The sequence below is a fragment of the Myotis myotis genome, unplaced genomic scaffold (assembly GCF_014108235.1).
Source record: "Myotis myotis isolate mMyoMyo1 unplaced genomic scaffold, mMyoMyo1.p scaffold_m19_p_17, whole genome shotgun sequence".
NCBI lineage: Eukaryota > Metazoa > Chordata > Mammalia > Chiroptera > Vespertilionidae > Myotis > Myotis myotis.
In genome coordinates, this window is record NW_023416321.1 from 9,407,453 (window position 1) to 9,432,072 (window position 24,620).

Here is a 24,620-nt window from a genome sequence, read left to right on the forward strand (position 1 = left end):
TATTATTTTTTTAAAAATTCTATACTTCCTCATAATCTAGGTTTGTTTCTTTTCTTTTTTAAAATACTGGACATCATCCTGAACATCTGTCATTGATACTTATAGCCATAGATTACTCAAAACCATGTACTATGATACTATGTATTAGTTTCATATCTGTTCTTTAAAGGTTTTTTTTTGTTTGTTTTCTTACTCTGAGGCTATTATTTTTGATGCTTATTGTGCCTTGTTGCTGCCTGTTGTGAAATTTCTTGCCTCTTTTATTTTACTGAACTTGATCTGAAGTGGTCTAAGTAACCAGATAAACAGGCTTGTTTGAATTTATGAAGACATTTCTAAGTGAGGGTTTGATAGATTCTCCTTTGAGTGAAAGGTATGAGCTGTGTTGTATGGACTTTGTATTAACTATTCTGGCTTTCCATAGAGGCTTTTTTTTTTTTTTAACTTCCTGGTTCTGGATAATTGATACTGCCAATACAACCTGGATAAATGTGGTTTTAAGTAGTAAACTGAAACTTAAGAAACTTCTCTGAACTTTGCTACATAGTAAATGAGCCTGCGCTTATTGTAAAATTAAGTCTTATTCTAATCTGTATGTGAGTCAGTGGCAAAGTACTGAGTCTTCTAATAGCTGTTTTGTTGTTAACTGAGATTAGTTCTCTAGATCTTGGAGATTTCATGTTGAACACCATACATGCATATAGTTCTCAATTTATTTGGCCACTTTGTAATCACTTTCAATTTTTATTTTTATTTTTATTTTATTTTATTTTTTTAAATATATTTTATTGATTTTTTACAGAGAGGAAGGGAGAGAGATAGAGAGTTAGAAACATCGATGAGAGAGAAACATCGATCAGCTGCCTCCCGCACATCTCCCACTGGGGATATGCCCGCAACCCAGGTACATGCCCCTGACCGGAATCGAACCCGGGACCTTTCAGTCCGCAGGCCGACGCTCTATCCACTGAGCCAAACCGGTTTCGGCAAAATTTTTATTTTAAATTAGGACATATTTTAGAAATATGGAAATGTAACCCACCACCTAGATTTAGCAGTTATTTTTTTAAAAAAATATATATTTTATTGGTTTTTTACAGAGAGGAAGGGAGAGGGATAGAGAGTTAGAAACATCGATGAGAGAGAAACATCGATCAGCTGCCTCCTGCACACTCCCTACTGGGGATTGTCCCCACAACCAAGGTACACATGCCCTTGACCAGAATCGAACCTGGGTCCCTTGAGTCCGCAGGCCAACGCTCTGTCCACTGAGCCAAACCGGTTAGGGCGATTTAGCAGTTATTAATATTTGGCCCCATTTGCTTCAGACTGTGCATGATTTTGAGGGAGGGGGGAATAAAATGTCACAGATGCCATTAAAGCCCATTTCCATCTCTTCCACTCATACCCAGAGGTAACTTCTTTCTTCAGGTAGGTGAGTATTTTCCTATGTATAATTTAAAAGTGTTATTGTGTATGTAAGTAGCCACAGACAATAAATAGCAATGTTTTGTGTTTAACATTTTACATTAATGGTACTTATTATGACTTTCTGCAACTTGCTCTATCAATGTCTTTTTTATTAGAAAACTTGGCTCAACTTGTGCTTACTAATTATTTGCTCCTTATTGTCTTTAGAAATTATAGCCCTGTTCCACAAAGACAACAATTATTACAAAATTTTAATGATGAAATTGCTTGTTGTGCAAAGTGACTCAGGCTTCAGATTGACTGGTATTTGGAATTGTCAGACTGGAGATTTCCTTTTACTAAAATCTCAGGATTTGAGCAACCAGAAAAAACTCTTGAGTCTTACTATAGCACATGTAAGGTATATTTCTGAATGATTGTAGTCAAGACTCATTCAGGGGGAAAAAATGTCTCAAATTGCTGTCTTCCTAGTTTATAGGACACTTCCATTGTAAAATTCTTACAAATTGTCAAGCTGCCTCTTCAGTAGAGCTGTTCCTTAGCTTTGGTTCAGTTGAAGTGCTATCTGTATGAGACTCCAAGATGACTTAAAACCCTGGGTTTGATACAAAGAATACTATTAGTAACACAATTTTATATGCTAACGTTAGCATTTTGCTCTCTTTTAAGTTTGAAAACTGAAAATCCTTTGCATTATTACCTGTATTCTTTAAAAATAGATTTTTATTGATTTCAGAGAAATGAAGGAAGAGGGAGAGAGAGAAACATCAATGATGAGAGAGAATTGCCCCCCCCCCCCCCGGGAATTAATCATGCAATCTGGGCATGTGCCCTCACCAGGAATCGAACCCTGACCTCCTGATTCATGAGTTGACTCTCAACCATTGAGCCACACCAGCCAGGCTATTACGTATTTTGATAGTGGAACACACAGGTCATATGCACTAACAGGATGATGTGAGTATGTGAGAAATCAAATACGGAATTATCAGGTCCGTGCTATTGTTGGAAAAGCATTAAAAAGAACAGTGTTCTAGTGTAGTAATCAACTGCTTAAGCATATGCCTAAGTCTATATCAGTGGTTCTCAACCTTCCTGATGCCACCCTTTAATACAGTTCCTCATGTTGTGGTGACCCCCCACCATAAAATTATTTTCATTGCTACTTCATAACTGTAATTTTGCTACTGTTATGAATCGTAATGTAAATATCTGATATGCAGGATGTATTTTCATGTTACAAATTGAACATAATTAAAGCATAGTGATTAATCACAAAAACAATGAGTAATTATATATGTGTTTTCCAATGGTCTTAGGCGACCCCTGTGAAAGGGTCGTTCGACCCCCAAAGGGGTTGTGACCCACAGGTTGAGAACTGCTGGTCTATGTGGATATTTTAAATTACCTTCCTTGGGCAGTACATATATGCTGATATCCAAAGTGCTATATATCACAGTACCTAGTTCTTAAATTTTATATCATTCTGTGCTTTATAAACTGTTAGGTGAATGCTGTTGGATGATATTCAGAGTAACATCTTTATGATTGGAGCACATTTAATCTTGGTTTTTGTGTGTGTGCCTTAATATCTATTCAGTGATTACTATGTATCAGGCACTAAATGCTTCTACAAGCACTTTCTGTGGATTATCCTGTTGTTTTAAGTGCATCTCTAATATGAGACAAATATACTGTCGGATTTTTTTAAATTGTGAGTTTAATTTCATTATTAAGTATTTTTGTCCCTTTGTTTCTTTACTCCCATCCTTCCAGAAATGGCAGTATTCCTGGAAAAAAAAAATTAGTAGCTGTTCAACAAGTACCTTAATTCATTAGTATAAACAAGTGGGTTTTCTCTAATCATGAGAGGAATTGGAATGCACTTGTAACTGGATGTTGTGCACCGTGTCTTTCCAAAGTACACACTTTCCCTCAGAATGTTATAATAGTAGTGAGATAAATGGTATCATTTGGCATATGTAGTGTTGTACTGGTATCTTGACATTGGTAGATTAACTGCTTGGCTACTATTAAATTCACTGTAGATGTTGATGGATGAAAATATAGTTGCCTAGATAAAGATTAAGATGCATAACTAAACTCCTGTTATTATTTTGTTGGCATAAACGTCAAACTCTGGAAGGTTTTGATTCATTTTACACTTTGGCGAACAGCCAGTAAGTGCTTCATTCCTCTGTTTCTGTATTTTTAAAAAGTCATATTTATGAATAGGCAAAGATTTTATTGTTGTTGTTCAGATGTAATGCTATAAGTGGCCAGTTGGGACATAAACGTTTTAGTGCTGTTTAAATATATTCTGGTGAAATAATACTAAATTTAAAAAAATATGTTTATTAAATGACATTTTTTGTTTAGGAACAAGAAGATTTGATTTATGAGAAGGATTTTTTGTTAGTTTTTTTTTGTTAATCCTCACTGGAGGATTTTTTTCCCATTGATTTTTAGAGAGAGTGGCAGGGGTAGGGGGAGAGACAGAAACATCGATGTGAGAGAGACACATAGTTGGCTGAGTCCCTTATGTGCTCCAACCTGGGATTGAACTCGCAACCTAGCTATGTGCTCTGACCAAAATAGAACCCGCCATATTTTTAGTATATGGAAGGATGCTCCAACTAACTGAGCCACCCAGCCAGGGTGAAGGATTTTTTTTTTTTTAATGAGCCAAAATATATAATGAGCCATATGTGTTAGAGATTTTGACAGTCTGTTATAGGCTTGATAGCATACTATTTGTAATATAGGTCAGATAATTTTAGTTTAAAATTAATCATGTTTGCTCAGTCAGGGTGGCTCAGCGGTTGAGCGTTGACCCATGAACCAAGAGGTTACCCGTTCGATTCCTGGTTAAGGTACTGGTACATGCCTGGGTTGTAGCCTCGATCCACAGTAGGGAGTGTGCAGGAGGCAGCCGATCCATGTTTTTATCACTCTATTCCTCTCCCTTACCCTTTCTCTAAAATCAATAAAAACATATTTCAAAACAATCATGTTTATGTATGGTTTGTTAGTAAAATGATTACTGTTAGGTATAGCTTTTTAATACAGATATTATATTACTCCTGTTTCCTTACCGAGTTTTGTGGTCTGTTCAGTGTTCTTCAAGGCACTATTGACCTACATATAGGTTTTGCCTGGTTTACACTGTGTTTTTGAATTTTTGAATTAGTTGTCATCAAATTAAAAATTAAGAGATTATATATAAAATCTGAATTTGTGACTTTTTAAAAATTGGAAGATCTGTCAACACTAAGTCTGCTTTTCAGTTCAGCAATAATTAGTTGGCTCTAAGAAGTGGCTACTTCCCCCTTCTGTATACATAGCTTTCCTTTATGTGTACCTTTCATCTGACCTATTGCATTCACCAATGCTTGGCAGGCCTCTGCAGGCATTTGTCATTTAGGGCATCTGTATTTTTGTTATTTTAGATTTAGACCATTCAAATGTCTGAAAATAAATATGAGATTTTGTTTAATGCAACAAATATATAAAAACAAGATTACAACCAAATTGAAAAATGGGAAAGGGCTACGAACAAGCAATTTGCAGAAGAAAAACTTAATGGCAGCCCTAGCTGGTTTGGCTCAGTGGATAGAGCTTTAGTCTGCAGACTGAAGGGTCCAGGTTATATTCCAGTCAAGGGCACATGCCTGGGTTGTGCGCTCATCCCCAGTAGGGGGCGTGCAGGAGGCAGCCAATCAATGGTTCTCTCTCATTATTGATGTTTATATCTCTCACTCTCCCTCTCCCTCTCCCTTTCTCTCTGAAATCAATAAAAAAAATATATTAAAAAAACTTAATGGTGCCGAAACCGGTTTGGCTCAGTGGATGGAGCGTCAGCCTGCGGACTGAAGGGTCCCAGGTTCGATTCCAGTCAAGGGCATGTGCCTGGGTTGCGGGCACATCCCCAGTGGGAGATGTGCAGGAGACGGCTGATCGATGTTTCTCTCTCATCGATGTTTCTGACTCTCTATCTCTCTCCCTTCCTCTCTGTAAAAAATCAATAAAAAATATATTAAAAAAAAAAAACTTAATGGCAAAATGCTTAGTAACCAATGTTACTAGTAATCAGGGAAATTCTTTTTTTTTTTTTTTTTTAATATATTTTATTGATTTTTTACAGAGAGGAAGGGAGAGAGATAGTTAGAAACATCGATGAGAGAGAAACATCGATCAGCTGCCTCCCGCACATCTCCTGGGAATATGCCCGCAACCCAGGTACATGCCATTGACCGGAATCAAACCCGGGACCCTTCAGTCCGCAGGCCGACGCTCTATCCACTGAGCCAAACCGGTTTTGGCAGGGAAATTCTAATTAAAACAACAATGGAATCCATTTAATACTTATCAGATTGTCAATAATTTTAAAGTTTTTTTGGAGGATGCTGAAAGTGGGATTTTTTTATTCTTTGCTCCTGGGAGTGTCAGTTGAGACTGCTTTGAAGGATAATTTGGCAATTCTTGGTAAAAAAAATGTGTGCACAAGAAAACATGGATCAAGATATTTATTATAGTACTATTTAAAATAACTGTTATAGTACTAGAGGCCCAGTGCATGAATTCGTGCACAGGTGGGGGGGGCCCTCGGCCTGGTGGGCAATGGGGACAATCAGGGCCAGTGGGGGGCCGGGGGAGGGGCCGTGGGGCGGGAGGTTGGCCGGGTGCTCTGATCTGGGCTAATTGGGGCTGGCCTACTGGGGGGAGGGACTGTGAGAGGTTGGCCAGCTGGGAGGAGGGATGACTGGAGGTTGGCTGTGGGAATGCACTGACTGCCAGGGGGCAGTTCCTGTGTTGAGCATCTTCCCCCTGGTAGTCAGTGCGCATCATAGCGACCAGTCGACCAGTTCAGTCGTTCGGTCGAACTTCCCTAAGGAAGGAAATGGATAAATAACTGATTTATTTATAAAGTGGAATACTACTATGCAGGAGTTAAAATGAATGGATTAGATATAAATTTATCAGCATTTACTCATCTCAGAAACAATGTTAAGTGAAAAAAACAGGTTGTGCCCTAGCGGTTTGGCTCAGAGGATAGAGCATCAGCCTGTGGACTGAATGGTCCCAGGTTCGATTCTGGTCAAGGGCACATGCCTGGGTTGCTGGCTTGATCCCCAGTGGGTGTGTGTTTGTGTGTGTGTGTGTGTGTGTGTGTGCAGGAGGCAGCCTATCGGTGATTCCCTCTCATCAATGATGTTTCTATCTTTCTCTCCTCCCTTCCTCTCTGAAATCAATAAAAATATATATTAAAAAAAGAAAAAAACAGGTTGAATAAAATTATATATACACAATTTGATAGCATTTATATAAAATTAAAAACTGCTGATTTTTACACATGTAGTGGTCTCAGGATAGTGGTTAAGAGGGAATGAGGAAGAGAGGAAAGGGCTTTTATTGTTTCTATATTTCATTTCTTTTTTGGATCTGAAGCAAGTGAGACAAAGCCCAAAATAAAACTTTATTTAGTCTTGGTGGAGCGTCATTAATGTCTATTATATCCAAAATGTTTCTTTGGGAAAATAAAAAATTTAAAGAGTGTTTTATGAAGTTCTGACATAGTTTATGATACTAGCTTTCTTCCTTCATCCTTATAAAAGGTCTCATGATGGGTTTCAAGGGTTATATAACACAGAATTAATTGCAACATATAAGAAATGTTTTCTAATTAATTTTTTTTTTAAATTTAAGAAGATTAATTAAGTTAGCTAACTGGGCAGATGTTTAAATTCTGTGAAATACTTATACATTTGTTATTGCTTTTAATATAATATGAATTGCTTTGGATTCCTTAAAACTAGTCATTTATTTCTATCATTGATGCATAAATAGTTTAAGTTTTAGTGAGTCTGGGTTTCAGAAAGTATGCCTCTTCCTAATTGGTTTGGCTCAGTGGATAGAACATCAGCCAGCAGACTGAAAGGTCTCAGGTTCAATTCTGGTCAAGGGCACATGCCCGGGTTCCGGGCTCCATCCCCAGTAGGGGGTGTGCAGGAGGCAGCCAGTCAGTGATTCTCATTATTGATGTTTCTATCTCTTTCTCCCTCTCCTCTCTGAAATCAATAAAAATATATTTTAAAAAAATTAACAGTTTGCAACATATTGTAGGCCAAGCTGAAGATATAAATATTACTCAAGCTATTTCTGACAATGCTGGTTTTTCTTTCCCCTTAGGTGAGGCAGGCAACCAATCAGATTGTGATGAATTGTGCTGATATTGACATTATTACAGCTTCATATGTACCAGAGGGAGATGAAGGTAAGAGCTGTTTTTCATTTTAATTTGCTGTTCCTGTATGTGTGTGTATGATATGTACAGAGTGGGACAAAAGTAGGTATTTATAGTTGAGTACATGAAAGAGTTTATTCTTGTATTCTTTATTAATTACTAGAGGCCGGGTACATGGATTCGTGCACATTGAAAGGAAATTAATTAGAAGGTGGCCGGTGGGGTGGGACTGGGCGAGACGGGCTGGACACACCCTGGATCCAACCTCCCACGGTCCCTCCCTGGCCAGCCACACCTGGGGTGGCGCCGGGGCTCGAAGGGCATCTGCGGAGTGAGCGGGGTCCCTCCAGCAGGTGGGGTCCCTTGGCCTGGCCTGCAGGGATTGGCAGAAACCGGCAGTCCGACATCCCCCAAGGGGTCCCGGAGTGCGAGAGGGCATGCTGCAAAGTTGCTGTCTGCTCCCTGGTAGTCAGTGTACATCATACCTACCGGCCAGTTGTCCGGTCGGCCAGTCGCTTAGCCTTTTGTATATATAGATTGTTTATTTTTTATACAAACAACTATAAACCTACTTTTGCCTCACCCGGTATTTGTGTGTGCTTTTGTGTGCATGTGTAAATATACATTATGTTAAGATATCCGTTTTACTTTAGAAATAGGAAAATTCTTAAGATATTCATGGGAAATATTTGAATAGTGTAATCTGACTGTACTATGAGATAACGGAAATGTCACAATTTTAATTCTACTTCAGACATTAACTTATTTTGTGACTCTGATAAATCACTTTTAAGTGCAAAATGAATATAATACCATGCTTAAAAAACTGAAGAGTTATTTTAAAAATTAAGCAATTTGAACACGAAAGGTTCATCAAGTGGGCTTAGTTCATATGTGGTTTTCCTAAAAGTGTTTTTCCTCTTGAACTATAGATTAAAATTGAGAGAAGTCTTACTCATAACAGAGAAAAACTTTTGCTTTATGAAATCAAATATGAAGGTTAGAAGCTAAATGATGGACTTACAGGGGAAGAATAGATTAAAAGAAACATGGCATAGAATGTGCAGAAATTCAATGAACATCTTTAAAATGAGAACTATTTTAGATCTTGTAATTACAATAAGGAGTAAATTTAGTAATCAGTTTTGGCATGAACTTATTTCTACATAAGCTGCATATTTTAAAGTTATCCAGTTTGGCATAAACTCAAAGGTATGTTAATATTGGAGCTGAATTGCTTTTAATTTTTACTTCACCTTGACATTCCTTGTCAAAATGATTGGTTAGTTTCTACTACTCTAAGACTTCCTCTTAGAAAGTCTTTTCATTTGGAATAAAATAAGTTAGAAATTTGACCTTTTAATTTACATTTTGCATTGCTGGTTTCCCTCTCCTTTACATTGTACTGAAAAGAAGCATAAAAGTAACATTTTAAGGCTTGGCAATATATATATATATATATATATATATATATATATATACACACACACACACACACACACACACACACATATATATTTATATATATTTATATATACATATTTTAAATAATTTAGAAACATACCAAGTTAATCATTTTCATATACATATATATATATATATGTATATATATATATATATATTATAGATTTCAGAGAGGAAGGGAGAGGGACAGAGAGATAGAAACATCAATGATGAGAGAGAATCATTGATCAGCTGCCTCCTGCACGCCCCACACTGGGGATTGAGCCCGCAACCTGGGCATGTGCCCTGACTGGGAATCAAACTGTGACCTCCTGGTTCATAGGTCAATGCTCAACCACTGAGCCACACCAGCCGGGCTTGGCAATATTTATTTCATGAATTTTTCTTAAATTATCTTATCCATAGAAAGACAAAAGTATGTAGCAGTTGAGCATATTATTGCCAAGAAGTACTTATGTTCAATTGATTGTAAATTAGATCAAACTGCTGTGATTTTAAGTTAGAGGAACAGTTCCTTCAAATGGACTTTGAATGCATGCCTACTTTAAAATGTTGTTTGGTGAATGGAAGAGAGATTATTTAATTTCTTTAACTGAAGAAAAAAGGAAGCACATTAGCCAAGAATATCAAGGCAAGCTTTCTTTGTTGTAGGTAGAGAACATTTAAATTCAATGTAGGGTTTTAAAATGGTGTCCAGGATATATAGGTAGAGATAATAAAAGAAATATGCGCCATTCAGTTGACATGGCATCAGCTCAGGTTTTTGTTTTTTTAATATATTTGTATTGATTTCAGAGAGGAAGGGAGAGGGACAGAAAGATAGAAACATCGATGATGAGAGAGAATCATTGATCAGTTGCCTCCTGCATGCCCCTCACTGGGGATCGGACCTACAACCCGGGTATGTGCCCTTGACCAAAATCGAACCCGGGACCCTTCAGGCCGCAGGCCAACGCTCTGTCCACTGAGCCAAACCAGCTAGGCCTCAGGTTTGTTTTTTATCTTCCTCTACTAAATTGTCAGGTAAGAATTCCGAGAACTTAAATGTTTTGAAAATGTATAACTGCATGGCGCCAAACTCATAATGACCTGAACCTCAAGGAAGTAGTGTTAATGTTCTCAGTAAGAGGGTCAGGAGAGAAATGAAAATTTAGAGGAAGTGAAGAGGATTTGGAGAGAATTCATATAAAATAATTAATTTTTTTAGATACATAAAATATTTTCTTTAGAACTAGCTAAGGTACACTTCTCCTATAGCAACAGAAAATCCTGGAGTCGTGTGTAAACCCATTTTATTTTGGAGTATAAGAGAATGAGAAGTTGTATGAATTTGGCACTTTAGGGTTTCAGTCCGAAACAAAGAGATTTGGCCGAAACCGGTTTGGCTCAGTGGATAGAGCGTCGGCCTGCGGACTGAAAGGTCCCAGGCCCGATTCCTGTCAAGGGCATGTACCTGGGTTGCGGGCGCATCCTCGGTGGGGGATGTGCAGGAGGCGGCTGGTCGATGTTTCTCTCTCATCGATGTTTCTGACTCTCTATCTCTCTCCCTTCCTCTCTGTAAAAAATCAATAAAATATATTTAAAAAAAAAAAGAGAGATTTGGCCTTTCATTCATATATATCTGAGATCTTTCTTTGTAATAATATATATATCTTATATAGCTTAATTTTGCCCTTGGACATAGTAGCCTTTTTTTTTTTTTTTAATCCTCACCCAAGGATATTTTTTCCATTGATTTTCAGAGAGTGGAAGGGAGGCTGGTAGGGGAAGGTAGAGAGAAAGAAAAACATCAATGTGAGAGAGACAAATAGATTGGTTGCCTTCCACATGTGCCCCCAATGGGGGTGTCGAACCTGCAACCCAGGTGCATGCCCTTGACTGGGAATCGGACCTGAGACCTTTTGGTATGCAGCTCAACACTCTAACCACTGACTATGCCAGCCAGGGCAACATTTTTTATTTTTATCTTATGAGAGAGTATAACATGTTGTTTCTTTATAAACTAGTAGTTATGAATTTGACATCCAGCTCTTCCCAGGGCTGTATGCTGATGGCAGGGAAACAAATGAGTCAGTAGGAGAGATACCATTTATTAACCCACCTAATCTCATGTAGTACCTATTAATACTGTTGGGTGCCTTCTGCAAGACCGATTTACATGTTTGTAGCCACCAAATCTTGGCGCTTTAAGGCAAAATTAGAAAGTTATTTGAAGGCATTGGCATGTGTTTCTTTAAACTAAGGCACTGCCTTTTATAAAACAGAACTAATTTATTTTAAAATATATCTGAGATCTTACTTTGTAATAATTTAAAAATGAGAAATCAGTAAGAAAAACGGCTGAAAACTGTTTTTTTACTGTTCTGCACTTCAAGGGTTGGTGAAATCACTAGCACTTAAGCCAGTGCAAGGAATGCACCTCCCTACACAGTGCAGGGATTAGTATTGTCATCAGCTTCTGCAAAAGGAATACGAAACTTTTGAGTGCCTGAACTCAGGTCCTGACAGGTAAAGAGTCTTTTAATTTATCATTAATAGATGGCTTGGGCATAGCCACATAGAAAATGATCACTTAAAAGATTTGTATCAATGTTTCCCTCACTATACTCTGCCAGGTATATGTTTGTAAGAAAAAAACTTTTTCATCAGTGACATAATATTTCATATAAGATTATAATATATAGTTTCAGATCCACCAGCATCACTTTGATTTATCCATATAAGGCATGCAAACTATAGCATGTTTATTCTTGAAGTATGATTGTAGTTTTTAGTGTGTGCATATATACATGTATGTGTTTAATAAAAGGATAAAACAGCTTAGTCAGGAGAAATATTGCCAAACATGAATAATTTCAAGCAAAACTATTAACTTGAGCCGAAACCGGTTTGGTTCAGTGGTTAGAGCGTCGGCCTGCGGACTGAAAGGTCCTGGGTTGCGGGCACATCCCCAGTGGGAGATGTGCAGGAGGCAGCTGATCGATGTTTCTCTCTCATCAGTGTTTCTAACTCTCTATCTCTCTCCCTTCCTCTCTGTAAAAAATCAATAAAATATATTAAAAAAAACAAAAAAAAACTATTAACTTGAAAAAAAGGAAAGGTTCCTGACACTTGATCATCAGCTTTTGTTTAGCTATTAGTAATAAATATTCTGTCATATAATTATGTGTGCATTAATAATAACATTAATAAACCACCATCTCTTTTGCAATAAAGTTGCTGTATCATTCTGAAAATACATATTCACCTAGTTAAGCACTAACCCTCAAATCAGGAAGCTTGAAAGAGAAGGGAAAATTTCTAATACAAATGTATTGAAATATATAGAATTTCATACAGAAATTTGATGTAAAGGAAATCCAAGTATAACTTAAAAAAATATGTATATATATTATTGATTTCAGAGAGGAAGGAAGAGGGAGAGAGAGATAGAAACATCAACGATGAGAGAGAACCATTGATCAGCTGCCTCCTACATGCCCCTCACTGGGGATCAAGCCTGCAACTCGGGTATGTTCCCTGCTGGAATTGAACCCGGGACCCTTCAGTCCAGAGGCCAACACTCTATCCATTAAGCCAAACTGGCTAGGGCTCCAAGTATAACTTTAATAATAAAAATAATGATATATGGTAGGGGCCTCAAACCAAAGTTACCCTTGGGGTTAAGCAAATAACAAAATTGAATGAATTGGGCTGGATGTAGGAAAGTAAGAATGTTGGGACAGAAGCTGAACTGGAGAGTACGTATCTCATATAAATACATTCAACTTTTAAAAAAATATATTTTTATTGATTTCAGAGATGAGGGAAGAGGGAGAGAGAGAAACATCAATTGATGAGAGAGAATCATTGATTGGCTGCCTCCTGCACGCCCCACACTGGGGATCGAGCCTGCAACCTGGGCATATGCCTTGACTGGGAATCGAACCATGACCTCCTGGTTCATAGGTTGACACTCAACCACTGAGCCACTGCAGCTGGGCTCTCTTTCACTTTTGAAGGATAATTTTGAAGGGTACAGAATTCTAGATTAGTGTTTTTTCTTTCTCAACACTTTAAATATTTCACTCCACTCTCTTCTTGCTAGCATAATTTCTAAAAGAGAAGTCTAATGTAATTCTTATCTTGCTTCTCTATAGGTAAGGTGCTTTTTCCTCTAGCTTCTTTCAAGATTTTTTTTCTTTATCGTTGATTTCCTAATGTTTGAATATGATATGCCTACGTGTTTTGTTTGTTTGTTTGTTTTCTTACATTTATCCTGTTTGGTCTTTCTGAGCTTCCTGTAGTTGTAATTTGTTGCCTGACGTTAATTTGAGGAAATTGTCAGTCATTAGTGCTTCTGTCCCTTTATCTCTTTCTTCTTCTGGTATTCCCATTGTGGGTATGCTTTATCTTTTGTAGTTTTCCCACTATTCTTGGTTATTTTTTCCCCAGTCTTTTTTTCCTCTTTGTTTTTCAGTTTTCAGTTTTGGAAGTTTCTATAATCATGTCCTTGAAGCTCAAATTCTTCCCTCAGCTGTGTCCAGTCTAATAATGAGCTCCTCAAAGGCATTCTTCATTTCTATTACAGTATTTTTTATCTCTACCGTTTAAAAAAAATATATGGTGTGGTGTTTTTTTTGGTTTTTTTTTTATTGATTTCATAGGGAGGAAGAGAGAGGGAGTGAGAGATAAAAACATTGATTGGCTACCTCTCTCATGCCCCTTACTGGGGCATGTGCCTTGACCGGGAATCTAACCAGTGACCTTCTGGTGCATGGAATGATGCTCAATCAACTGAGCCACACTGGCTGCACTCTGCCATTCTTTTTTATTCTTTCTTAGAATTTCCATCTTTATGTTTATATTATTTACCAGTTCTTGAATTATATCTTTTTTTCATTAAAGCCCTTAGCATATTGATCATATTCCTACCATATCTGAATCTGGTTAAAATTTCTATCCTATGTAATAAAGAGCTAATATGCAAATGGTCATCACGCCCTCATGCGGTAATGGCTCAGACATTGGGGAGAGAAGAATGGGGACCAGCCAAGCACAAATGAGCTTGCGGAAGAGGAATGGGGACCTGTCAAGCATAAATGGCTTGCGAGAGAGGAATGGGGACCAGCCAGGCTGCAGCCCAGGAGAGGGACAAGCTGCCCGCCCATGATCCCCTGTGGCCCGGGTGCCTGTGGCTGGCCAGAGGGAGGGTAGCCCAGGTCCTGGGTGCCTGCAACTGGCTAGAGGAGGGAATCCTGGGTCCCAGGTATGGGGCGAGGCAGAGGCAGTTAGGAGTGATCAGGCTGGTAGGGGAGCAGTTAGGGGAATCAGGCAGGCAGGCAGAGGTGGTTAGGGGCGATCAGGCAGGCAGGCTGAGGGGTAAGGGGCAATCAGGCAGGCAGGCAGGCAAGCGGTTAGAAGCCAGCGGTCCCAGATTGTGAGAGGCAGTTGGACATCCCCCGAGGGGTTCCAAATTGGAGAGGGTGCAGGCCGGGCTGAGGGGCCCCCTCCCATCCCCCGTGCATGAATTTCGTGCACCGGGCCACTAGTATGATATAAAAGGTCCAAATTCATTTTTTTGCATGTGTATATTCAGTTTTCCCAACACTGTTTTTCCCCCATTGGTCTTAGCACCCTCATTGAAAATCATTTGACCATATATGGAAGAGTTCATTTTGGGGCTCTCTGTTCTACTCCATTGGTCTGTATCTGTCTTTATGCTAGTACTATACTTTCTCTCTCTCTCTCTCTCTCTCTCTCTCTCTCTCTCTCTCTCTCTCTCTCTCTCTTTCTCTTATTACTATAGCTGTGTAATCAGGAAATGTGAGACTTCAACTTTGTTCTTTTTTCAAGATTGTTTTGGCTCTTTGGGGTCCTTGGAGATTCCATATGAATTTTTGGATGGATTTTTAAATTTCTACAAAAAACACTGTTGGGCTTCTGAGAGGGACTGCATTGAATCTGTAGATAACTTTGGATATTATGGACACCTTAACAATATTAAGTCTTCTAAATCCATGAATGGAAGATGTCCTTCCATTTATTTGTATCTTTTTAAAAAATCCTCACTGATGACACAGCCAGCTGGCCTGGAGGTCAAATCCCCCTAGTATTAACTACAACAATCAAGGCTTAACTACAGGAGGACTGCACACAAAGACCACTAGGGGGTGCACCAAGAAAGCATAAAAAAATGCGGAGACAAAGAAACAGGACAAAACTGTCAATGGAGGATATTCAGTTCAGAACCACACTTTTAAGGTCTCTCAAGAACTGTCTAGAAGCCGCTGATAAACTTAATGAGATCCTCAACAAGTCTAATGAGACCCTTGATGTTATGATAAAGAACCAACTAGAAATTAAACATACATGGACTGAAATAACGAATATTATACAGACTCCCAACAGCAGACCAGAGGACCGCAAGAATCAAGGCAAAGATTTGAAATGCGAAGAAGCTAAAAACACCCAACCGGAAAAGCAAAATGAAAAAAGAATCCGAAAATACGAAGATAGTGTAAGGAGCCTCTGGGACAGCTTCAAACGTACCAACATCAGAATTATAGGGGTGCCAGAAGATGAGAGAGAGCAAGATATTGAAAACCTATCTGAAGAAATAATGACAGAAAACTTCCCCCACCTGGTGAAAGAAATAGACTTACAGGTCCAGGAAGCGCAGAGAACCCCAAACAAAAGGAATCCAAAGAGGACCACACCAAGACACATCATCATTAAAATGCCAAGAGCAAAAGACAAAGAGAGACTCTTAAGAGCAGCAAGAGAAAGAAACTCAGTTACCTACAAGGGAGTTCCCATACGACTGTCAGCTGATTTCTCAACAGAAACTTTGCAGGCCAGAAGGGAATGGCAAGAAATATTCAAAGTGATGAATACCAAGAACCTACAACCAAGATTACTTTATCCAGCAAAGCTATCATTCAGAACTGAAGGTCAGATAAAGAGCTTCACAGATAAGGAAAAGCTAAAGGAGTTCATCACTACCAAACCAGTATTATATGAAATGCTGAAAGGTATCCTTTAAGAAGAGGAAGAAGAAGAAAAAGGTAAAGATACAAATTATGAACAACAAACATGCATCTATCAACAAGTGAATCTAAGAATCAAGTGAATAAATAATCTGATGAACAGAATAAACTGGTGATTATAATAGAATCAGGGACATAGAAAGGGAATGGACTGACTATTCCTGGGGGGGAAAGGGGTGTGGGAGATGCGGGAAGAGACTGGACAAAAATCGTGCACCTATGGATGAGGACAGTGGGTGGGGAGTGAGGGCGGAGGGTGGGGCGGGAACTGGGAGGAGGGGAGTTATGGGGGAAAAAAGAGGAACAAATGTAATAATCTGAACAATAAAGATTTAATTAAGAAAAAAAAAATCCTCACTGAGGATATGTTTTTATTGATTTTTAGAGGGGAGTTATGTTTTTATTGATTTTTAGAGGGGGGTTGGGGAGAGAGAGAGAAACATTGATCTCTTGCCTCCTGTACGTGCCCTGACTGGAAATCAAACCTACAACCTTTTGGTGTACGATGCAGTGCTCCAACCAATGGAGCCACCAGTCCAGGGCAATGTGTATCCTTTAATTTCTCTCAGCAGTGTTTTGTAATTTTCAGTGTGTAGGTCTTGTACTTCCTTGATTAAATTTGTTCTTAAGTATTATATCTTTTTTATACTATTGGAATGGTTTTGTTAAATTCCTTTGAGATTGTTCATCATTAGTGTATAGAAATGCAGCTGATTTTTTTTAAATGGTGATTTTGTATTCTATAACTTTGCTGAATTTGTTTATTAACTCATAGTTGTTTGGTTTTTTTGTTTAGTTTTTATTTTGTGGAACTTTTTAGGATTTTCTACATATAAGATTATTTTGTCTGTGAACAGAGATAATTATTTTTTCCTTTTCAGTTTGGATGTCTTTTATTTCCTTTTCTTGCTTAATTAGTCTGGCTAGAACCTCTAGTACTATATTGAATAGAAGTGACAAAAACAGGCATTCTTATCTTGTTCTGGATCATAGGGGAAAAGCTTTCAGTGTTTTACTAAGTGAGATCATCTTGATCTAGTTAAGTTTGTTTTTTTCCTGTCAATTTGCTCTTATTGCTGGTTTGTAGCCCTGTCAGGAATCTTTACTAAGGTTTTCCCTTACTTTTTAGGCCCTGAAATCTAATTTTTAGTTCCATACCATTATAAAACTGCTTAAATCTAGTAGTCAGCAAATGTCTTGAGGGGAAATTGAATGAAGAATGTTAAACTTTATCTGTTATTCTACTTTTCTGAGATCTTGGCCTTGAATCCTGGCTGCTTTGGTAGTCCTTAATTCCAGTTTTTCTCTCCTCAGCCCAGTGAGACTGCTGTAAACTTTATGACTCTTCTTTCTTTATTGGCTTCTATGTTCTACTTAGAAGTCAATAAATACATTCAACAAATGAATAAAGAGCCTGTGAATATAGAGCGAATTTTTGTGTGATTCGCAAACACTTACAACATTTTGACCCAGTTTTTATAGTTTTTCTGACACCAGCTAAGCTGTCACAGCCAAAGCGAAAGTCTATGCATCATTTTAAAATGTGAAACATATTCATTATGAGAACTATAGCAAGTGATATTTCTTGCAGCTACTTGTAGGTTCAAAGGTTATTGGCCTTAATCCATATACAAATTATCATTAGCAAATATTAAGATGATCTGAAGATTGCTATTAAAGTTTAAAATACTTTTGTAAACATTGCACAGAAATAACTTTTAAGATGTGAACAATTGCTCTGACTGGTTTGGCTCAGTGGATAGAGCGTTGGCCTGCAGACTGAAGGGCCCCAGGTTCGATTCTGGTCAAGGGCATGTACCTTGGTTACGGGTACATCCCCAGTAGGAGGTGTGCAGGAGGGAGCTGATTGATGTTTCTCTCTCATCGATGTTTCTAACTCTCTATCCCTTGTCCTTCCTCTCTGTAAAAACCAATAAAATATATTTAAAAAATGTGAACAATTATAAAACAATTATAGGTTATCATCATTAAATTATATTTAATATATTGTTTTGCTTATATTTTAAAATTATAAAAGAAATACATACATGTTGTAATAAAATAAAACAATATAGAATATAAGATGTGAAAGTCCTCTTCTTTCTTTTCTTTATAGTATCACCTACTCCTCCACTTCTAGAAGTAACCATATTAATAATTTTATAGGAATTCTTTTATACACACAATTTTTTTCTTTAATTACAGAAGTGAGATTATAATATATATAATGTTTTCAACTTGCTTTTTTAACTTAATCTGGTGTTACATCTTTTAAGGAAGTATATGTAGATATGTCTCATAAAAGCCTAGTAATCCTTTGTATAGATATATCATTTTACTAAGCCATTTCTTAATATTACACATCTTGGTTATCCCTCACTTTTTTGGCAATTATAAACAGTACATAGGACATCTTTTGTGCACCAGTGAGAGTGGTATACCTATAAGCTGTGTCAAAAGTAACCCCCCCCAATGAAATTTGGCAAAATTCATGTATTTTCCATTATGAAATTGTTTAGGTTTCTGCCTATGTTTTAATTTAGTTGCTGTTGTTTTTTTTTTTTATCATTGAGTTGTAGAAGTGTTTATGTATCTCTGGATACAAGTTCTTTGTCATATAGATGACAAAAAAAATACATGCACATGATTTGCCTATTCATTTTCTTAACAGTGTATTTTAATAATCACAAGTTTTAAATATTAATTCTGATCTATGAAATTTTTTCTTTTATGGTGAGTGCTTTTTGTTGTTGTCTCTAACAAATAATTGTCAACTTCAAACAGACTGAGCCTTTCATGCTGAATATTTTGGGACTCTATTAGAGGCTTTGATCTCTCATTACTCTGGCTGATGTGTGAAGAAGAATATAAGGCAGCAAGAATAGAAACAGGATGCTACTGTGTAGTGGTCTAGGAGAGAAATAATGGTATATTGGACTGGGGCTGTAGTGGTGGAGGCATTAAATAGTCTGGGCTTAAAGGTATAGGCTATTGAATCTGCATATTGGATGTATGGTATGAGAGACAGACAGACACACATGGAGGAAGGCAGTTAGGATGATTCCATATTTTTGCCCAGAGCTACTGGATGAATGGTGGATATTTACAGAATATCCAAAACTATGTTGACCAAGGTTATTTCAAACTCTAATGTATATTTGCAGAGTAGTACATTTTTCAGTGTAAAGTAATTAGAAGAGTATCCGATAATATATGAGACTTTTAAAAAATTCAAATACATGGCTACTCTCTCTTTTATAAGAGAAAATTTTGGAGGAAATTTTACTCTTTTTTGTACACATGTAATATAATATAGTTGATGTGTACATTAATGGAACCTAGCAATACAATATTTGATTGTTTCAATTTTAAAACTGCTATTCTTTTGTTTTTCCATTTTCATTTCTTACCAGTTTGAAGCTTTTTTGTACATTCTTTTTAAAAAATATATTTTATTAATTTTTTACAGAGAGGAATGGAGAGGGATAGAGATTCAGAAAGGGAGAGGGATAGAGAGGTAGAAACATCGATTAGCTGCCTCCTGCACACCACCTACTGGGGATGTGCCCACAACCAAGGTACATGCCCTTGACCAGAACCAAACCTGGGACCCTTCAGTCCGCAGGCTGATGCTCTATCCACTGAGCCAAACCAGTTAGGGCTTTTTCTACATTCTTAAGCAAGCATGTCAAACTCAAAGGCTAACATGGGTCAAATAAACAAGGTTTAAGTTTACGTGGACCACAAAAAAACAAATGCTTCAATTTTCATAGAAATGTAGGTCTATTTTGATAGAGACATGCTGAATACAAAGGCTGAAATAAATGAGTAATTGTTAACATAAAATAATAGAACATATTAAAAATTAATATTTTTGAACATTAACTTACCGGACACTGAATAACTGCACAGATTAATAAGTGTAATGCAAATAAACCTATTTTTCTTGTTCTCCGAAAGCAAAATATTTTCTGTTGCGCACACCAAACAAGTCAGTACAAGACTAATGACGTGGTCATTGGCAGCTAAAATATTCGCTGCTAGCATTAGTGGAGAGAAATGGTGCGCCGGCGTGTAAGGGAAATGAATGCAACATGATTATAGCAATCAGTCATTAGCGAACGTTGTAGTTCGTTATTAATAATTATGTATAACAAGATATTGTAAAAATTAAGTTACGAAATTTTTATTAAAACGTTTCTTACATACTGTTATATTGGCCGGGCCGCAAAAATATTCATTGTGGACCGCATGTGGTCTGTAGGCCACGAGTTTGACATGCTTGATCTTAAGTGTTAAGTTGATTCTTGGCTTTCCTATAGGTTAAGATCTAGTTTTTGCCAGCAAAAGTCATTGTTTCAGTAGAGTTCATCAGTATTGTGTATGTGCCAGTTCTTGAGTTTCTGTTCAAATTTAGGAGCTAGCATATGATAGTAGAATGAATTTTACTTCATTTTCTTCATCTATAAAATGAGTAATTTATTAAAGTTCTTTTAAAGTCTGAAATTACATTTTCTTTTTGGTTTTGTAAAGATTTTGGCTTTATAAAGATATTTGAACTATAATGATATTAGAAACATTGGCAATTCAGTCTTTGGGTGATTCATAAAAAAAGAATGGATTGTGGGCATCTTGCCTGGCTCATGGAGTGTTATTAAATCTGAATCACTGTTTCCTGTATCAGACTTAAACCTGTGGGTGATAAGGCTACCTCTCTGTCTTATATTTTTTATTAAAAAAATTTTTTTTGTTAATCCTCACCCAAGGATACTTTTTGCCATTGATTTTTAGAGAGAGTGGAAGGGAGAGAGGGGCAGAGGACAAAGAGGAAGAGGGAGGGAGGAAGGGAAAGAGAGAGAAAGAGAGAGAGAGAGAGAGAGAGAGAGAGAGAGAGAGAGAGAGAGAGAAACATCTATGTGAGAGAGACACATTGATTAGTTGCCTCCTGCACACTCCTGACCAGGGCAAGGGATTGGACATGCAACCCAGGTACGTGCCCTTGACCAGGAATCAAACCCATGATCCTTTTTGGTGCATGGGCCAACACTCTAACCATTTAGCCACACCAACCAGGGCAGCTACCTCTCTCTCTTCAAAAAAAAAAAAAAGGGAGGGTGTGTGTTTTTTTATTGATTTTTTTTTTTTTTTTTTTTTTTTTAAGAAAGAGAGAGGAAGGGAGAGGGAGAGATAGAAATATCTATGATAGAAAAACATCAATCAGCAGCCTCCTGCACGCCCTCTACTGGGGATTGAGCTTGCATTCCGGGCAAGTAACGTGACTGAAATTGAACCAGTGACCTCTTGGTGCATGGGACAGTGTTCAGTCTAGTGAGCCACATTGGCTACCAGTGGTCGGCGAACTGTGGCTCGCGAGTCACATTCGGCTCTTTGGCCCCTTGAGTGTGGCTCTTCCACAAAATACCACGTGTGGTATTTCGTTTTAGTAGAGATTTTGCTCTTGAAAATGTTAATTGCTGCAGTCTGCATTTAACCTTATTAGTTCAGTCAGATTTATTGTAACTTTTTTTTTCCATTCCAGAAATACATGCTACAGGATTTAACTATCAGAATGAAGATGAAAAAGTCACCTTGTCTTTTCCTAGTACTCTCCAACCAGGTAAGAGATGTGGCTTTTGTAAAGTCCGATGAAGAATAGTGGCAGCGTGCTTCTTCCAAAGAAATTTATTGTATGCCATTTCCCCCACTCATGTTTTAAGCAGATTAAAGTCAGGTATATTGCAACTTTTGGACCACCAGAGGGAAAATAAGAGAGAGAGAGAAAAAACCCAAAATTAATGCTCATTTTACCCTCGAACATAAAGCATTGTTTTTCACCTTTTCAGTTTCAGCTTTTTAAAAATACATTTACTTAGCTCCATCTTTAACTAATTGAATCCAAATCTCTGAGATGAATATGCCATAGATAATTTTGATGTACAGCTGGAGACTAGATAGATATAATGTTAGTGAGGGCATGGAAGGAAAGATTTGTTAATATGTTATTATTAGATATAAAACCAAAAAGAAAATAGAAGACTTTCCAAACTTAAAATAGTGGGAAAAATTATATACAAATCTGTTGGTAAAGCACTAGGACTTTGATTAGCCCTGGCCAGTGAGGTTAAGTGGTTAGACTGTTGGCCCAAGAACCAAAGGGTCACGGGTTCCATTCCCAGTCAAGGGCACCTACCTGGGTTGCAGCTTTGCTCCCTGCTCCCCAGTCAGTGATTCTCTCTCATCATTGATGTTTCTATCTCTCCCTCTCCCCTCCTCTCTGAACTCAATAAAAAATATATATATTAAAAAAAAACAACACAGAAAAAATGTGAAGAGATACTAGTATTCAGCTTCCTAGTCATGAAAAATATCAAAACAACAGTTATTGATATATCAGTTTTTGTCTGTTCTGTAAGCTGAAATGTAAAAAATATTCTTTTCTTTTTTATTAAAAAATATATTTTATTGATTTTTTACAAAGAGGAAGGGAGAGAGATAGAGAGTTAGAAACATCAATCAGCTGCCTCCTACACACCCCCCACTGGGGATGGGCCCACAACCAAGGTACATGCCCCTGACCGGGATCGAACCTGGGACCCTTGAGTCTGCAGGCTGATGCTCTATCCACTGAGCCAAACCGGCCAGGACGCAAAAAATATTCTTTTTTTTTTTTTTTAAATTGCATTAGTGGCTTCTTCTTCTTTTTTTTTTTTTTTAATATATTTTATTGATTTTTTACAGAGAGGAAGGGAGAGAGATAGTTAGAAACATCAATGAGAGAGAAACATCAATCAGCTGCCTCCCGGACATCTCCTACTGGGAATGTGCCCACAACCCAGGTACATGCCCTTGACCGGAATCGAACCTGGGACCTTTCAGTCCGCAGGCCGACGCTCTATCCACTGAGCCAAACCGGTTTCAGCAAAAAAAAAAAAATATTCTTGATAATGTGACTGACTTGATATTATTGGTGGAAGTGTAAATCCATGTAATTTATTTAGAAGCCGTCTGGAAATATGTTTCAAAAGACTAAACATGTTTATATCTTCTGACCTAGCAATTCTGGTAATAGAAATATATCCTAAAGAATATGGAAAAGGCTTTATGCCGAGGATATCTATGGAGACATTACTTAAGGTAGTAAAAAATTGGAATTAATGTGTTTGTCCAACATTAAGGAAATAATCAAGCTATGACATATTAGGACATGTCTGTCTGGTGGAATATATATAGCAATTAAAAGTGAGGTTTGTGAATTCTTAACACTGTAAAGTGCTTATTATAATGTGAAATTAAAAAGCAGAATACAAAATTACATATACAGGGTGATGAATCATATCTCTGAAATGGTACAAATAAAATTATATGTCTGGTTGTTGACATAATTGATGATTTTTATTCTGATTAATACCTTTCTCTGGTTTTCATAATTTTTAAACTGAGAATACATTGCCTTAATAGAAAAGTATTTTTAGAAAAAAATTTAATTGGACAAGTTATCTTTTATTCAGGGCTCTTAATGACCTTTCATTTTGCCTTTTTCTAACTAGGATTTTTTAATGAAATTATTATAAATATAAATGTTTTGCTATGATCATGTATTAACAGATACCTAAGAATATAACTTAAAAATTGAAATTTCCCCCAAAGTTCAGGGATCAGAATAGCAGTTGATTTACCATCACGAATGTAAACTAGCCCTGGCCAGTGTGGCTCAGTTGGTTGAGGTTGCCATTGGAATCCTGGTCAGGGCACATGCCCAGATTGTGGACTTGATCCCAGGGGGCAGGAGGCAGCCAACCAATGGTTCTCTCTCATTAGTGTTTCTCTCTCTCTCTCCCCCTCTCCCTCTCCCTCTCCGTTTCCTTCTCCCCCTCCCCTTCCCTCTTCCTCCCTGCTCCCCTTTCCCTTATTCCCTTCCCCTCACCCCCCCCCAGATCAATAAAAAACATATTAAAAAAAAAAAGAATGGAAATTGGACTCTAATGAAGCCATTCCTTCATTAGATTAAGTTATGAGAATCTTAATTTTCAACCTAGAATTCCATGCTTAGCCATTTAAAGAGTTATTTAAAGAGCCATTTAAAGAGCCATTTAAATTAAGTTATGAGAATCTTAATTTTCAACCTAGAATTCCATGCTTAGCCATTTAAAGAGGTTAAAATAGCCTTGGCCAGCGTGGCTTAGTTGATTGAGCATCTTCCCATGCACCAAAAGGTTGCCAGTTCGATTTTCGGTCAGGGCACATGCCTGGATTGTGGACTTGATCCCTGGTAGGGGGCATGCAGGAGGCTGCCCATTGATGTTCTGCTCTCCCATTGATGTCTGTCTGTCTGTCTGTCTGTCTCTCTCTCTCTCTCTCTCTCTCTCTCTCTCTCTCTCTCTCCCCCATCCTCTCTCTCTAAGTAAAATATCTTTTCTGAAATTGGCACCATTTTAGAATAGTGTTAAGTTACC

General features: G+C 37.5%; 1 protein-coding gene across 4 annotated transcripts in view; it reads left to right on the forward strand.

The window, feature by feature from the left end:
- The window catches only part of NPEPPS (aminopeptidase puromycin sensitive), a 69,727-nt gene that overhangs the window by 3,944 nt on the left and 41,163 nt on the right, over nt 1–24,620 (forward strand). For all 4 annotated transcript variants that reach the window (XM_036339193.1, XM_036339190.1, XM_036339192.1 and 1 more), the window contains exons 2-3: nt 7,621–7,705; nt 21,707–21,784. In XM_036339193.1, coding sequence (XP_036195086.1) covers nt 7,621–7,705; nt 21,707–21,784 — 163 coding nt within the window. The remainder of the gene's footprint in view (nt 1–7,620; nt 7,706–21,706; nt 21,785–24,620) is intronic.